At 45.3% G+C, this 17,332-nt stretch overlaps 2 protein-coding genes across 3 annotated transcripts in view; one reads left to right on the forward strand and one right to left on the reverse strand.

Moving 5' to 3' along the window:
- Positions 1-943: 943 nt before the first annotated feature.
- LOC8037669 (dehydrodolichyl diphosphate synthase complex subunit Dhdds) lies at positions 944-4,258 on the reverse strand. 2 transcript variants are annotated; one of them, XM_002405452.4, is made up of 7 exons: positions 3,966-4,258; positions 3,633-3,818; positions 3,409-3,551; positions 3,166-3,282; positions 2,869-2,970; positions 2,583-2,805; positions 944-1,197 (listed from the first exon to the last, which is right to left on the reverse strand). In XM_002405452.4, the coding sequence occupies exons 2-7, from the start codon at positions 3,810-3,812 to the stop codon at positions 1,030-1,032; spliced, it is 933 nt and encodes a 310-aa protein (XP_002405496.2). In that variant the 5' UTR covers positions 3,813-3,818; positions 3,966-4,258; the 3' UTR covers positions 944-1,029. The 2 variants fall into 2 exon arrangements, with proteins under 2 accessions (XP_002405496.2, XP_029821917.1); XM_029966057.2 differs by having other exon boundaries at positions 3,633-3,814; positions 3,966-4,108.
- A 48-nt stretch (positions 4,259-4,306) lies between these two features.
- The window catches only part of LOC8037670 (PH-interacting protein), a 53,821-nt gene continuing 40,795 nt past the window's right edge, over positions 4,307-17,332 (forward strand). Inside the window, exons 1-16 of the mRNA XM_029966066.4 lie at positions 4,307-4,499; positions 4,600-4,658; positions 4,733-4,762; positions 4,919-4,978; positions 6,961-7,111; positions 7,747-7,839; positions 7,975-8,135; positions 9,751-9,972; positions 11,032-11,132; positions 11,270-11,340; positions 11,861-11,964; positions 13,403-13,542; positions 13,626-13,779; positions 14,554-14,688; positions 15,726-15,854; positions 16,967-17,192. Of these exons, the coding sequence (XP_029821926.2) occupies positions 4,451-4,499; positions 4,600-4,658; positions 4,733-4,762; positions 4,919-4,978; positions 6,961-7,111; positions 7,747-7,839; positions 7,975-8,135; positions 9,751-9,972; positions 11,032-11,132; positions 11,270-11,340; positions 11,861-11,964; positions 13,403-13,542; positions 13,626-13,779; positions 14,554-14,688; positions 15,726-15,854; positions 16,967-17,192 (1,885 nt within the window). The 5' untranslated portion in view covers positions 4,307-4,450. The remainder of the gene's footprint in view (positions 4,500-4,599; positions 4,659-4,732; positions 4,763-4,918; positions 4,979-6,960; positions 7,112-7,746; positions 7,840-7,974; positions 8,136-9,750; positions 9,973-11,031; positions 11,133-11,269; positions 11,341-11,860; positions 11,965-13,402; positions 13,543-13,625; positions 13,780-14,553; positions 14,689-15,725; positions 15,855-16,966; positions 17,193-17,332) is intronic.

Here is a 17,332-nt window from a genome sequence, read left to right on the forward strand (position 1 = left end):
CTCCTCTCCGGCGCCTTCGTCGCCACACCCACTGGCCAAACTCTCCCAATATACGGCTCTGCCTCCTATCAGGGCCAGCTAACCTTCCTATTGCTTAGAAATCAACGACCCAGTTCGCACTTTCCACTTTTCCCCAGCTTTCACATCTTCCCCTTCCACCCTGTCCACAGTTGCCCGTTTCCTCCTCCCCCAGAGTAAGGAAAATCTGCCTTGCAGAATCTTGCGTCTGGTCGTCGGCCCTTCAGTTCACATAACCCATTTCTTTTCTTTCTATTTAAATATGGTCCCATACTCAGCAGTTGGTGAAATTTCTGCTATTTCCATTGAACTTGATCTCTATGTGAACAGAAAGCCATAATGAAACCAATATTTATGAAGGCTGATCCACACTGCAGGTGTTGGAAGTGAAGCACTTTCACAACATTGTGCATGGAGTCTTCACAGTGCAAACCAACAAGGTAAGAGATGACATCTACGTCATGGTGTTGGAATTCTTGAGTCATTGCATTGCAATGACATGCATTTTCACAATATGATTGAAGGAAAGAATTTCAGCATAATGTGCCCAGAGTGAAGGAAGTCAAAAGTAGACTGTTTTCAGGTTTTGTAATACGCATTGATAACACAGTCTTCCATCCAAAATTATAAGTGAAAATGAGCAATTTCATGGATCTAAATGGAAAGAAAATCTCGTTTATGGTAAACAATTATACCGAAAGAAAAATACAATTGTGGCAGCTAGCAGTTTTGTGACTTCTGAAACTACGTACTGATTCAAGCCTTGTGTAAGCATTCACAAAATGTCTCTGGCGTTGCCGTAATGCTGCAAGAACATGTGTTGCACCTGTTTTTCCTGGTGCACAAATCACTCCACACTTGCTTGTTGTGGCATCATCCACTGGCATGCAATGAATGCTAAAAACAGCATCAATTAGTCTCCACATAAGCAAAACAAAATGTTTATTACAAAAATATATAGTATTTTTTTACATTGATGAATGTAGTCTCCTACCCCACACCATAGGATATTTACACACAGTTCATGACTAACTTCTGAGTAGTCTGTCCCAGCCTCATGGCGTGCAGTTTTTTCTGCCACCTTGTTTCTACATTCTCAAGGAACTGCTGAATAGCCTCTTGGTTCACGCCCCCGGATTCTTCATGCGAAGTTTCTTTAGGATTTTCTTGCCTCAGTTGCTGAAAAAAAAAAAAATAATAATCATGCTTGGTTAAAAAAGGCTTGAGGTACACCTAAGCACTTCTTATAAGTTGTGAATGCGAAAGCATGCACGTCATTTCTCCGCTCCCTTATTTCGTCTGCAGCGTATTTGCGTCGATGGCACAGCGCGCCCTTTCCTTGCTGCTCCGACCTTGGACGTTCAGTGTTACTGGCGCGCTGACAGACATGCGGCGCCATGGGGTGGCAGTCACTGAAACTGACACGCAGCGGCCAATGGGAGCCTCGTCGACGCGTGCCAGCCAATGGGACTGAAGGCAAAATCCATCAGCTTTACTCTGCTCCTTTGGGATCGGGGAAACTAGGTGCCATTTGGCTAATCTTTCCGCATGGTTTCATAGCTGGGAGCTGACTTAATTTGGAGAAAGGATTTAAAGTGCCGTTTGGCGCGGCTTCAAAGCTGATGACGTCGGCTCACTCCATGGGACAGTTAATGCTTTTGCACTGAAAGAACAAAAGCCGCAGCCTGGCACTTTAATAGGGTCTAATCAGAGCATACCTAATTGAAAGATAGAAGATGACAGAATTCATTAAAAATTGTGAAATGCCTGTTGGAATATACACAGATTTAGCAGACACCTAATGTGTAGGTCATAATATCAGGTGCTGTGGCAAGATATGTTTATTATTGCTTCTCCAATTCTTATGTAGACTGACCATCATTGTGGACAGCTTGGTAACTAGATCCACTCATTACATAAACTTAATGCTAATCATAAAGTACCTAAAGAGTGACGGAATGAAACCAACACCTTTAACCACACGTACATCTTCAATTCTACACACTAATCACATTTGAGGTACAATTCCATAAAAAGGTATCTTCTTTTTTATTTTACACAAATTTAGAAGTTGAACAAGGTCACTATTAGAAAAGCGAACAGGGCAATGATCTGAGAAAGGAAAAGGAAAGTTAAGTATCATGGACAGGCATGCGGCATCACTATGCAGTCACATATAATGTGTAACTGATCGTGCTGAGCTCACTTGCAACTGACATGCATTTGCTATAACTTTCAGAAATAAGGTGGGCCCTAAGCAGTAATCGCCTGTCATGCCACAAGGCTCCAAGTAGTGTAAAACTCTTTGTTGCCATCTCAATTCTTCATTAGTTAGGACGAGAGGACATGTTCTCGTCCCCAGAAGGTTGTAAGCGTCGGTGCAATTAAAGCCCTCCATTAGTTACAGAATTTTTTAAGTACCCACGAGAAGATGAGGGTTTTAGAGCATTTCCTTTCACTAGACAAGACGTGACCCGGAAATGGGTGAGGAAGAGGAAGTGTGGATCGAAAAGTGGAACAAGCACCCAGATGTAAGAAATGAGTGTTGAGAGTTGAAAACGCACCTCAAGTAGGGATTCTTGCCTTTGGTACCATAGAACTGCCGCAAGCAAGTGCCATATCGAGAACTCTGGCCACAGTACTGACACAAACTCCAAGACGGAATGGCTGCTCTGCCAGAGAAGGAAGTCGCTCAGGCGAACTTCTCCCGAAGTTCTAATGACCAGGGCAGGGTCTTTGCTGTTCCGGCTGTACAGTGCATGGCTAAGGGACTCTTCTGTGACGTCACTGGAAAAGTTGGGAGGACTGGATCAAAGCTACAGTCCTAAAAAGATTAACAAGAAATCTTACTCGGGAGACAGAAGACCCTCTTGAACACCGGCAGCCAGTTCTTGTATTGCGTTGCACATTTCTTCCCGAGACGTGTAGGATATGCATATGTTCAGGTAACACCTGCAATAGGTACAACGTCGTTAGGTAAAGCAATCGTTAAACCCAGACATGTAGCCAGGGCCAGGGGGGGGGGGGGGGGGGGGGGGGGGGAGTCACGGGCCCCAGCCTTCCCCAAAATCTTCCATTTTGCTGCCCCCCCCCCCCAACAAAATCCTGGCTATGTGCCTGGTTAAACCATAGGATTACCCGAAATACCTGGTGTTGTGCTGTGTTTGTAAGACGACATCGGCAATGACTTTTTGGACTTCCACGGGCAAGTAGGACAAGTTTCCAAGGACACGTACGCACAGCCCTTTTTCGTGTATTTTCTCCCTGCGTATCAAAACATGAACCTCGTGTACTCAAACGTACCCCGGAAATAAGAAGGGAGAACGTAAGAGACTCCTCCATGCATGTGGAACGCTTTCGCTCCGCATAAAACGTTGGAACGCGTTTTACATCTCATTTAACAGCGATTCCAGCTTCTTCAAGGCAAGGTCCATGAGGCCATCCACTTCCTCCTTGGATCGCTTGAAGTTTTCAATGCTGAATGCGTACACAGTCACTTCCGTGATTCCGAGCTCCGAGCACCAAAATAAGACCTGGAATAATTCAACGAACGTTAATGCGTCGCGTTCGATTAAAATTACGAACATTCTATGGCAAGGGAGACCAAAACCAACCTCGGAGAGTTTCTCAAACCCATGCAAGTGGCCTTCGACACATTGCATGTTCTGCTTCTTTGCGAATCGCCGGTTTCCGTCCATGATTACGGCGAGGTGCGTAGGTATCTTGCCTGTCTTCAGAACACGGACGGCAGCCGCTTGTAACCATGTCAATCTTGTTTCGTGAATCCAAGACATTGCTGCCTGTAGTGTCGGTAGAAAGTGAAAACGTGGACCGATCAGGGGAAACGCCGATGGTACCGGCGCTACCACGGACCCTCCTCGAGAGTCGAAAGGGAAATCTCTAGGCACTCAGAAAAAGCGTATTCATAAACTTAAGATTATGCTCACGTATACAATATGTTGGCGTCGCGTGAACAGTACGTAGGAAATGGTTCAGAGTGTGCAACGACACCAGCTTCGGAGCCAGCAATGCCAACTGGATTGGTACAAACAAATTCTTCGCACGCCAACGGCTGGTGCGGCGGTGCGGCTGGTGCATGCGAAAATGGTATCACTGCGCAACGGGTAGCGCAAGCGTGACCAAAATTTCAAGTAATAATTTATTTATTGAGCCTTTACGTTATATACTTTACGTTGTAAAATGTTAGTATTTTTGTTTTCACTCGTTATTTTTATTTATAAGGTGTAATACAGAAAGTGTTCGGAACTACGTTTCACATCGGCAGCACATCCGCTCGCTCGAGACATTCGGCTCAATGTCGTTGTAAAGTGACCATCTTTATTTTGCCTTCGGTGTAAGCACTTTGTAGCGCTTCTGGATTGTTTTGTTCTGCTTAGAGCCATGGAGTAATTGTTATTGGGTCCGAACAACGATGTCGACAGGTGCCGTCGACAAGGGGACGCAGGAACTCCTGGAAAAAGGTGCTGTGACATAGCGTTTCTGCCGAACAAAAGTTTGACCCACTGCGATGCGTTCAGAGCGGTGGGAACGGTGCTTGATTCTGGGTCGATTTGCTTGCAGAGTTGTACTTCCTAATATCGAAGTTCTTAAGCAGTGGACCCTGTAAGCAAGCTGGCGAGGTAATGGACTCGATTGCCTGTAATCCTTTTAAGCCTAGGAAAGCGTGAAGTTGACCAAATCGTGCATTTTGCAGGCTCTCAAGCGAGAGATCGAGGAACACCATGTAAGTGAAGTTTGCTCCTGGACAGAACCTCGTGTGTAGCACGTGGCTCGTAGTAATCAAAACATTGCTCCTTGGTGTCATACGGTATGTTCAGTTGATTCATTTATGCTACAGTGGGTTTGTCTGTCTAAGCCTAATTTCGAAAAATGCTTCTAGCTGTTGCCGAAACGGATTGATTGGCTCGGAAATGAACATCATCGAAGTTTTTCGGAACTGGTGAGTGTTCTGATCGTATTCTTGATCAGAGTTTGCGTGGCGGCATTTTTGCGTTGTAGCCCGCGGGCATATATGTAGGGGTTTCCTGCAACGGTACTTTCTGTCCGTCTTGAATTTGGCAGTTTCGGCCGCGTTCGTGACACTAACAACATTTTTGAGAAAAAAAAAAAAAAAGTAAAAATAAAATTGACTACCCCTCCGTTGATGAATTCCGATTCTCCGGAGCCCCCTTTTTATTTTTATTTTTTTCCCCCTTTTGTTTCCTTCCTCTAATCTGACACCCATTGGCCAATGAACGAGGAGCTTTCCAGGTCCAGCCAATCAGAGGGACGCTTGCAAAATGGACGGCTGTCCGTTGCGCCCTCTTTTGACGTTGGCCGCTCTTGGTGGTGGTCGTCATGGGAACCTTTCCGCGTCGATACAGCTTTTATTTGTTCTCTTGTGATTGCGTTCTTGGGTGCACTCCGCGCTTTTAACTTGGCGGTCGTTGAAACGCTTACTTCTAGTTTGTATTGTGCACAATTGTTGGAGATCGAAACCATTTTTTCTGGAGTTGTGCTTTGGTAACTGGCGACGGGAATGGTACCTGAAACAAAAATTAGCTGATGACGGCCCGTGACGTAGGCAAGGGGTAGTTTAAAAGTCAACTCCCCTAAAAAAAAAACAAAAAAAAAAAACAAGAATTTTTTTTTTAATTTTAAGTAAAGCAAGGCAAATATTGAATACTTACCAAAATGTTCCAGCCGACCGGGGGGGTTGGGGAATGCCGTGGCCATACCCACGAACTGTACAGTAGAAAAAATTGAGCAGCAGTGGCTTTATTCAATGTTTCGAGCAAAACCTTTCTTCACTTGAAAAAAAGCAGGTTCTGCTCGAAACGTCAAATAAAGCCTCTGCTGCTGCTCACACTTTTTTCTACACCTGATATTCTCTTTGCGAAGCATTGCTTATTAACACTTTGAAACTGTACAGTACATCAACTATGACAGGCAAAAATGAAACAAGTCCCCCCCCCCCTTCGAAAATAATTCCTAGCAATGCCACTGATAACGGCTCATTTTTGAGAAGAGAACCTCGATGGGGACTGAATGATTTTTTGTAACTAGGAATGTTGATATTAGTGCAGCCAGTTGAATTATGTCATAACAAGGCTGCTGTTTTGTTTTGTTTTATTTTTTGTCACTCAATTTATATTGAAGGGGTCACTCTATTTCAGCGACTGAGACTTAGTGACCCCACCAAAATGAAAGAAAAGGAATGGTAGTTGAATGACATCAAAATTAAGTTGCAAAACGATTGAGAATTAGTATACACAATGTGTCATGCATGAGGACATTTTGCTGTAATAACAGTAGCAGAAATAATGAGATCTGCTGGAGCAGGAGTGCTTGGGTCAGTGATGGAATTGTTTCCTTTTCAGTTTTATTTGTAATTTTTAGCTTATTTTTCAGCAAAACTAAGAATGCTTTCTTTCTCTGTCTTATTGTCATTTTGTCAGGAATTCAACATTGTTCACAGCTTTTAGTTGTGTTGACCTAGAATTTTGGTTTTTCGAGGTTCTAGCTTTTAAGCTCTCGCATTTTGTTCATAGTCTTTCAACTTCTTAAAAAAAAAAAAAAAAAAAAAAAAAAAAAAGCTTTCTTGAGAATGCTTGCTAAGGTTGCTGTGCATGTCTGCAGCTTTGACAATCCGACATTTTTCCTAATTACAAAATTGTGATACTGAGGAATGCTTGAAGGGGACTCGCACACACAAGGCATGTGTGTGTGTGTGCACATTTGTCTTTTATGTGCTCCGCATTCTAGAAGAATAACCTAACTGAAAGCATGTTGCTTTCTTGATTGCCACCATCTGACTATAACACGAAAAGAACCCGTTTTTATTATTTTTTTGTAATTATTATTAATAGTCACCAGCCAGCTTGCTCGTTTTTTAAGTGTCGTTACAATAGCTTTTTTCTCTCTCTCGTTTTCCCATAAAAGGAATCGTCCAACTTTCACATACCCAACGACTACCTGCTAAGGATATGTTCAAGGATAGGACCCCTGCTGGACCAGGTGATCCCCTCCGGGGTCACTGGTTCAAGGTCCCTGTTGGGGTCTGGCAGCTACTCTCTGCTCAGGCAGCAGTCAAGTAAGTGCCTCCCCTCACGGAGCGACAACCTGAAACACAGATCCAGACTCTGCCCCCCTTATTGTTGAGAAGGCTACAAGAAATATGGATTTGGCATTGAAATTGGCTGTTGTATTCTGGCAGTTTGAAGTGGTAGAATGTAGAGGTATGCTATAGAGTTTTAATAGATTGTTTTGATACCTGCGAAAACGACACCCGATAACGAAACGATGCATGCGCAAAGGCAGTCGGTAGAGTATATGGTATCATTGTGGGAGTTTTCGGACCAATCTACTAAAACTTTCTGCTGTTAGCGTGTGTTATCGTTAGCTTGGGTACAATATGGATTTGTATTGCATTCCAGCCTGCCTCTCTTCTTTTTTTTTTACCTTTTTATTTGTGAACAATGCTGTGGATGTCTAGTACTGTACTAAGTTTGAACTTTCCTGCTTAAGTAGCACCTTTTATTTATTCTAATTTTGTTACCACTTGAGAATATGTTGTTACCTCACAGCTATGGGCAGTCTGCTAAGAGACCTAATGATAGGGTCATAGTGTCAACAAGAGCCCTTTCGACCCACTTTTGTGTCTTATTGGGATTTGCGCTGTTGTTTCATAAAAGATTTTACCATTTTTTTTTTCTTTTCTGTGTACAGAAGTGAGGAGGTTACGCAAGACTGCAGACGTGGCGGCCCGGCTCCATGGGTCACCGCCATGTTTTCCCCAAGGGGTCACCGCACCAAGCGTGGGTGAGTCGAGACCTACCTTGACCTAAACTCTCTCGTCGGACTTGTTGACTTCCTCGGTATGGTGCCATCGAAACAGTCGGTGGCCAAGCTTGATTCCGATCACTTTACTGGTGAATGTTTGCTTGGTGCACGCAGCGCTGGTGCTTCAAGGCCGAGCCCTGAGCGGGCTTCCCAACTGCTCCCAGCAGCTGTCCACCAAGTTCTTCTCCAAGGCACAGCTGTTCCGGCGCCTTTTGGGTCACTTGTCCTCGGTCTACTGTGTCCTCTTCGATCGGAGTGGACACTACATCTTCACAGTGAGTTGAATGTTTTTTGTCTTTGGTGCCGAAAAGAAAGGCAAATATCACTGCGGTGGTTGTTGGGCTCGCCTATCGGCCTTCGCCCATTGTCGACCCACTGGTGTCGTCCTTTTGTGCCCCTTCGCGGGGTTGGGCTGGTGTCGGGCTTTGTGCGGTCCTTTTTGATCCTCCTTGGGTCGTTCTCTCGGTGAGGCTCAGTTTCTTCTCAGTTCAGTTCTTAATTGTTTTTTTTTTGGTGAAATTTCCATTTTATCCAAGGATCCAATATCGGTTGTGCCTACCCAGGTGGTACCAATCGAGGATCTTGTCATTTTCATTCTTTTAACTTCCTCACCTTAACAAGTGTCTTGGGTTCCGTTCTGCCACAATCAACTACATTGCCAAACACCCATTCTGCACCCAAAGGTAGCACTAGAGATTTAAACCAGATGCCAAAGTTTCAGCACGAACCGGTATCTCATTCAAAAGTTGTAAGGGATTTTCTGAAAAATTCAAAAGAAAAATAGGTGCTCATTTTTACCCATTTTCGGCTTCTGGCACCATAAAGCTTTATGCATTCGAGAGCTCAGTCGACCGTTATTTTCCCACTGAAATTTTTAAAATATCGCTTACCATATTTTTGCAGTTTTATGCACCCCCCCACCCCCCCACCCCCCCACCCACCCACCCACCCACCCACACACACACACACACACACACCCACACACCCACACACCCACCCACCCACCCACCCACCCACCCACCCACCCACCCACCCACCCACCCACCCACCCACACACACACACACACACACACACACACACACACACACACACACACACACACACACACACACACACACACACACACACACACACACACACACACACACACACACACACACACACACACACACACACACACACACACACACACACACACACACACACACACACACACACACACACACACACACACACACACACACACACACACACACACACACACACACACACACAATTGCCGGAGCCAAGGCAATTATTGTCTTCGTTAAAGCGTGAGATCCATGTTATCCTCACGAGAAAATGCGATCATCAACATATTTTATCTTTTAAATATAGGATTAAGGAATAACTGTAATTTTTTTTTTTATTTGGCAGTGCCAGTTCTGATATTTTACACCTGTAACAACTGATAAAAAGAAAACAGGAATGACTATGCTTATTTCAAGCCTTCATGACTATATCTCTTGGCCTGACGCCGATGTGGCGCGCTCAAGTCGTTTGGGCCTCGAGTGAGGGTGCTCCCCCCCCCCCTCAAGGGAGAATAGAATCGTCCAGAGTGCACGCAGCACCCCCGCCCGCCGCTGTCCCGGCGATGCACTCCCAGTGGGTCTTTCATATTGCAGGAGACCGTATGTATATTCAAGGAGGACCTCGGGACATTAGGAAATGTTTTAGCTATCTGCTACAGGCTGTTTCTCACACTGCATTTGTTTTTTTGTCTTTTGCTACTTGACAAAAGCGTAAAGTTGCAATTCTATGCAATTCTAGATATGTGTGGCATTTTAGAAATTTGCTCCTATCATGACAGAAGCTGATCTGCCATCCAATTATTCAATGCATTTGTGCAGGGGGCAGATGACCTTCTGGTCAAAATCTGGAGCGCCTGCGACGGACGTCTGCTCGTGACGCTTCGCGGCCACTCGGCCGAGATCACAGACCTGGCCGTGAGTCCAGACAACGGACTGCTGGCTTCGGGCAGCTGCGACAAAGTGATCCGCGTCTGGTGCCTCCAGACCCTGGCCCCTGTGGCTGTGCTGTTGGGCCATACTGCCATGGTCACCTCTCTCAGGGTGAGACTCTACTTTGCTTATTGTTTGCTTTCTAAGCTGCTTATAAAGGCTATGCATGATGCTCGCTTTCATTTTGGGTTTGGTAAATTATTTGACACTAACGCCTGCCAGACCTATGGTATTTGTATTTGACGAACTGAAAGGGCTCTATAGAAGGCTGGCATCTCGCAGTGCCTGGCATTAGAATGTCATGGGTGTTCACTCATTCCAGCCTAATTAAGTTTGTGAGATGTAAAATACACAAAAGTGAATTAATTTATGGTGCTCACGCAGTGACACTCAAGAGATTTTTTGTCTCGTTTACCTTAGAAATAAGTATCATCCAAGAAAGTTAGGTAGATAAGGGAGTTATTTGAAGTGACTGTTTTACCAAGATTTGAAACTTAGTTTTGAAATTAGTCTATCCCTAGCCAGATTTATCTCTATCAAAAATGTCTGCATTTAACTTTTTTTGTGTCTCTATTCTGATGTGAAAAGGTCTACCTAATGATATAGGCATAGTGAACTTGTATACTACGATAAAACTTTTTTCAAAAGCATATGTCAATGAATACACTAATAGAGGTGGTTATACTGACCCAGGCTTTCTTTTAACACAGAATGTGTTTTATCGTCCATTTTCCATGGAGTTCCGCAACATTTGGCTGTAGCAGCCGTCATTACGCCCATAGGAAGCTATATAAAAAGACATCAGTTGCCACCTTGAGATTGTGAGCCAAGTGCGTTGCCGACTGAGCTATCCAGGCTTTGTGGTTTGGATCACGCAAAGAACGATGAGCTCATTTGTGCGGCGCGTGGATGAGCCTACGTGCTTTGCAGTCTTTCCAGTCATGTGTCGCCATCTCTCGGCATGTGTCGGAAATGAAAGCGGATCTTCAGAAGGGGGTGTCGTTTCTTTCCTGGAAGGCTGCTCGCACATTCTGTGCTTCTCAGTTTTTGTTAGCATCATCAAGCTTGTATATTTTTTTTATATCTGCTGTATTAGAATAGAGAGCAAGCAGCCTTGAACTGTCTCTTTTTTTTTTTTGTTGAAGTTTTTGCACTTTCTTTTTGTTTTAGTTTTGTCCTTATCCAAGAGGTGAAAGACAGTTCTTGGTATCAACGGGAAACGATGGCTGTGTCTGTTTTTGGGACTACTCCAGCAGCAGGAAAAGCTTCAAGTAAGCTTTTTAATCTAGCTGTGTTCTTTTTCTTTTTTTCTAGCTGCTAAGTCTTTTTCCTCATGTATATAAAACATACATGCTGAGTTAGTGCTTTCCAAACTGAGCAAAACGTTTTTTTTTGTTTGTTTTCACAGCTCAAAACCCTTGAAGTTTACAGAAAGGAATAGAGCTGGTGCTCAAATGATCTGCTCTTCCTTCAGTCCAGGTTTGTCTTGTTGTTTGTCCGGTGTAATATACTTACTTTGTAAACCCTGTAAAAGAAGCTGCTGCTATATCAGTAGTAGGGCATCAAGACGAACTTAGTAGCTTTTCCACAGCTGGGTTTTAACCTACTCAGTATCATACACCAACCTAGTTTTTCTATACTACTGTGTTAGTCTACGAAAGCTGTATTGTGAGCTGGTAGCTTTTGGAAATCAGTCCCAGTGTATACTTGGACTTTCGCAGTGAGAGAGCCTCCAATACTAGCAGCTTTTTAGGAAGATCATATGCACTCAAGCCAGTTACAACCGTACTGGTAAAACAAACAAACATGAAGATCATCTCGCATTGTGGATGTGTAGCTGAAAGTTTGAAGCTGTTTTACTGCTAAAGTTGTCTGTAGAGCAGTCTTTTAGCCCCTTTGAGTTTTTATGCTACTAGTGCTTGCAATTAGAAATGAAAGCTGGGATGACCAATAGGTTGATGGGTGGTGATGCATATGGTCCAATCTTTTACTTTTACAGGTGGTGCATTCCTGGCCACCGGGAGTACAGATCACGTCGTCAGGGTGTATCATGTCCTGGCTCCTTCAGGACCAGAACGGATTGCTGAACTCGAGGCTCATGCGGTATGCAACCGTGGTTCTACATTTCTTTTCTTTTTTTTTTTGTGCGTTGTGTGTAGATTTGATTAGAGATAGGAATCTTCCAAAAATTATTTGCTTGTTAGCAAGTTGCGCAACTAGTACTATGTGTTTGCAAGGTTGCCTAGGCAACGGTTTACCGAATAAGTGACATGTGACTGCTGGCTTTTATTAAAGCGCTCACATTTGCAAAAACCATTTCAATCTTTGTAAGTTGTCATGAGCGTTTTGGTCTGGGCTGTGCATGTTCTTTCTCTGCAGTGATTCTGCTTCTGTATCTACCACAGACAAAGGCCAGGTGCACTATACTCTCTTCAAGCACAACTTGGTAGAAGGCAAAAGTTGCTGCCCCTGTCAGCCAGTCAGAGTGATGCGATGAACCACGTGACGGCTCATTACAGGAGGGGTGCACTCTCGCAGTTCGCTGTCACATGTGTCGCTCCGACAATCTGGTTAGCTCGCTAAGGCTTTTGTAGTTCTCCAATTTATGCTGAAACAGAGCGCAGTTCCCAGCACAGTAATGAATTAAAGGGGCGATACAACAGTTTTAACTTCGAAAGAATTGGCAGTTTTAAATTTTTGCATTGTTTATCTTACACGAAGGGATAGAGAAACCGCCTCATTCTTTTGAAATATCGCGATTCCATTGCTTAATAGCAAAGGCAAAAAAGGGAATATTTCGCGATTTGCAGCTGCAGGGTGGCGGCCATCGGAACCAAGGCATGACATGCAATGGGTATAATGTATAAGTTGGCAAGATGTACGATTATGTGCTCAGTCTAATGTTTTGTTTTATAAACATTGTTTCAACATAAGTAAATGAGTCAAAAACTTTGTATCATCAACAAAGTTATGCTATATTCAGTATTAGCACCATCTGCCCGAGGTGAAAAAAACTATTTCTCCCTTGAATGGTTGCTACTACGTCGGTCGAAGTTCCTTACAAAAAATGCAAGCTCTTTGCCTCCCCCCTTTCTCCCCCTCTCCACATTGCTCAGACCAACCTCCAAGGTCGCCATTTAAATCGGTAAATCACAAGCAGAGGCCATGCACGTTGGAGGCTGTGAAAGAGAACCCAACCGGATCCTCCCTGTCCCCTTTGCACGTCACTCCTCACGTGACTCGGAAGATGTGAGATTTTAGAGCGGTTTTAAAGGTGCCCAAAACGTCAATTGTTCAATTGTTTGACATTTATTTTTCTAAAGTACTTACGCGCATAAGCAAAATTGGTTTTCATTTCTTTTATCCAGACGTGACAGGGAATAACTACCACAGTTATTTGACAGAAGTCCAAACATTGTCGCACGGCCCCTTTAAAGAACCGGTTTAATTGGTATTACCTGAATACATGTTGTTAGTCCAATCAGGTGGTACACCGTCGGTAGTGGCAAGTCTTTTAAGATTGATCCTTTTGGCCCTCCAGGACCAGGTGGACAGCCTGCAGTTTGCCAACAACAGCTGCCGCTTTGTGAGTGGTTCCAAGGATGGGACGGCCAATGTTTGGACGTTTGAGAGGCAGCAGTGGAGGTCCATCACCCTGCGCATGGCCACCAAGCTGGTCGGGTGAGCGCTCCTTTTCTTTCTCGCCCAACGATGGACAGTGCTTGATCTTGCTCGACTCGGAAACGTCTGCCTGTGCCCTTCAGGTCCGAGGAACAGCTCGAAGAGGACCCCAAGCAGAAGCTGAAGGTGACCATGGTGGGGTGGAGTCACGACGACCATATGGTGATGACAGCTGTCAACGATCACTCCATCAAAGTGTGGGACTCCCATGCGGGCAAGCTCAAGCACACTCTCCTTGTGAGTTCCCCGCTTTTTCTCTTTCTGAAGTGGAAAGCTGCCGTTTGCAGTCGTGTGTTGCATTGCGTCGTGCCGGCGGACCTAAATTCAGCCCTCCCCGAGGTCGATTTTTAGGAGCTGCGCTTCCCGTGCTCATTCGTGAAGCAGTAGCGTGCTCGAGCAACATTTCTCGCAGAATAATTTTGTACTCCAAATGTACATACTGCGTACATGTTTTTTCTACCTGGTCAAAGCATGTCTAGAAAAGGTAGTTTTCCAGCAGCTAAGCTCTTTCGGCATAAGACTGTTCTGTCGCGTTGCCACTAAGTAAGCAGCACACCCCTGTTATTCTGAGTGTTCTTCTTACTTCCAGGTCAAGAGATGATGTCGTCGTCCCTTATTATTTTTACTTGAACTTTAAGTAGTGTTGGGAGTTTTCAACAGCAACAAGGCATGTAGATGGCCTAGTTGGTGGTACATACTATTTGGTCGGAACAGCTCAAAATTGACGTAGGACCAGGACGAAGAAACACACAGGTAGGGCCCTATCTGTTGCCCTTGCAGATGATGAGGCAGATCTCGTTAAAAAGTATGGCAGGTTTGTGTGACAGCATGTGGTCGTGACTGATGCCGAATGTTATCGGTTTGCTTTGTTTACTCAAGTAGAAGTTTGGGCTAGTTGGTATTTCATGATTAAAGATTAAAACAGCGCTGACTGATTAAACTGATGGTGATGAAGTTCTGGAGGCCTTGAGCGACCACTTGAAGGTCCCCCTCATTTCTCCTCTTCCCTAGGGCCATGAGGACGAGGTGTTTGTACTGGAGAGCCACCCTGTTGACAGCCGGGTGCTTCTCAGCGGTGGTCACGACGGGAGAATCATCATCTGGGACCTCGCCATGGGCTGCTCCATCCGAAGCTTCTTCAACATGGTGCAGACTTGTCCCTCAATTTTTTCGCCCGTCACTACCGTAAAGTTCCGAGAAAACTTCCACCCCGAGAGATCGCCCATTCCGTTTTTCTGGCTAAATATCTGTAACATGAAAGTTCCGAAACATCACCCACCCCCCTATTCCCGTCGGACGTCACTTGATGTTTAACGGAAATCGCATCTGCCACGCAATCTGCTGTACCGGTACGTCTGATAAGCGAGTTCATAGCGGGTTCCTGCGTTTTTGTCCACAATCTGCGCATGCGACATCGGTTCCCGTAATGTGCGAGTTGTTCCAGCGTGTATATTGCATCGTGTAATGCGAATCTGCTGCGTCCTCAATCTGCGGTATCCGTTGCCTTGACATAAGAGTTTGTAGTGGATTCTCGCGTTTCTGTTCATGACCTGTGCGTGCGATATTGATTCCCGTAACAGGCGAGTTGGTCTTAAGAGTTTATATTGCATCGTGAAATACGATTCTGCTGCGCCTGCAATCTGCAGTATTTGTTCCCTTGACATACGAGTTTTGTAGCAGATTCCCGCGTTTTTGTTCGTGATTTGTGCACGCGGTGTCGGTGACCATGGCAGGCAAGTTTGTAGCGGGTTCACGCTGGTTTATTGCACCATAAAACTTGAATCTGCTGTGTCCACGTTTTGCTGTGTTCATTCCCGTGAGATGAGAGTTTTTGACGGGTTTCTGCGGGTCCTTCGCACAATAAAACGCGAATCTGCAGCGTTTGCAACCTGCGGTATCATTTCCCGTGACACAGTAGTTCATAGCGAATCCCTGTGTTTTTGTTGCATCGTGAAACGCAAATTTGCGGTGTCCGCAATCTGGAATGTCGGTTGCCGTGTCACGTGGTTTGTAGCGGGTGCCCTGGTGTTTATCATTAATATTTGATGAATTTTTTTTGTGGCATCCCCAAAGATAGCCCACCCCATGTTTTTCCCTTTTATTTCTTCATTTTGGGTGGGCGTTCTTTCGGAACTTTAAGGTAAATGGGTCACTGACCTGAAGACAACTTTTCTCTTTGGCAGATTGAAGGGCAGGGACACGGGGCTGTGTTTGACTGCAAGTTTTCACCAGACGGCCTGCTGTTCGCTTCGACGGACTCTCACGGGCACATCAGCGTCTTTGGCTACGGGTCGAGCGACCCTTACAAGAAGGCAAGCCAGTCTTTGCAAGTTTGTTTGCTCTATCTTTTGTGAGAATTTAAAAAGGGCAGTTTTAGGCCTCATTCACACAGCCGGCGCCTCTCCCATCCCAGCACCGTCACGGGAGTACGCCGGGGCGGAGACGTGACGGCAGGATTGGATTGGATCGGATTGCTTATTTACTCGACTTAAATTACAAAATACAGAGATAATTGTGCCTGAACATTAGTGCGCCCGTTTCTTTTTTTGTAAATTAGGGATTTGCATCTGCTATTAGCAATTCCCGCCGAAAAGGAACAAGAAAAACGACACAACAAGCGTTGGCTGATTGTTGGCAACCGAACGATGAAAAATCTTCCAAACTTAGCGAAACTTTTCTATTTTGTGATTGGTCGGTTTTCGATGGGGGCGGCACTCCGTCATCCGCCGGGACACCGGTGCCGTAGAGCAGCTCCCTACGTCGCCCGGCACCCGACGGGGCACAGCTTTCCGGCGAAAACCGGGCCGAAAATCCTCTTCCCTAACGGGAACGCCCCTCGCGGCGGTGACGGGATGGGAGAAACGCCGGCTGTGTGAATGAGGCCTTACCCATCACACCGTCCCTCATTAAACAAGTACTATCTCAAGTCCGTTAATGCATCGTCTACGGGGAACCATTACAAGCTAAATATTCAAATCTTTCATCCATGTACAGATGCATTCCGACACATTTGTTCATATGTTTGATCTTGTTTGTATGATATTTTGTGTTGATGCATTCATTAGTTCTTTTTTCGACGTTTTTCTATTGTTGTAGCTTGATTTGTCGAGAACACTGGAGACCAGGCCTTGTCATACCAACAGCTTTTGACCTTTTGTCTGCCTCCTGGCATTTGTGCTTGTACTATGTGGAGGTGAAAATAAAAACAATCATTGATTGACATACTTTTTTTTTCCCTCAAACCATTGAAAGTACAACTCATTGCCTATAATCGTTTATTCATCTGTCTCCAGAAGGATTTCTGGCCGTCGTCGACTGTTGTTTGTACAATATTGTCTGCTTCCTGTTCACCCCCTACCTAAGCAATAGCCCCAGTGAGGCTGCTGTATGTATGCATATAAATGAACTGGCCGGTCCCTTGCAGGTTCCGGACGAGCAGTTCTTTCACACGGACTACCGTCCGCTGATCCGGGACGCCCAGCAGCACGTGCTAGACGAGCAGACGCAGTGCGCGCCACACCTGATGCCGCCACCGTTCCTGGTGGACATTGACGGAAACCCGTACCCACCAGCCCTCCAGCGCCTGGTGCCCGGCAGGGAGCGCTGCCACGACTCCCAGCTTGTGCCCTATGTGGCGGTCCTGGCCAACGGTGAGCTTGAGCACCTTTCTCCTTTCTGTGTGCGTCCTTTAAAGGGGCCCTGCAATCATATTTAAGCGTCTACCTTTTATGCGGTTTCCATGTCCCTTGGGGTTCGGGCAAGCCAGCGGGCACGGAAAGAGTAGCTAAAT

The sequence above is a fragment of the Ixodes scapularis genome, unplaced genomic scaffold, assembly GCF_016920785.2.
Source record: "Ixodes scapularis isolate PalLabHiFi unplaced genomic scaffold, ASM1692078v2 PGA_scaffold2__306_contigs__length_199485367, whole genome shotgun sequence".
Lineage (NCBI taxonomy): Eukaryota > Metazoa > Arthropoda > Arachnida > Ixodida > Ixodidae > Ixodes > Ixodes scapularis.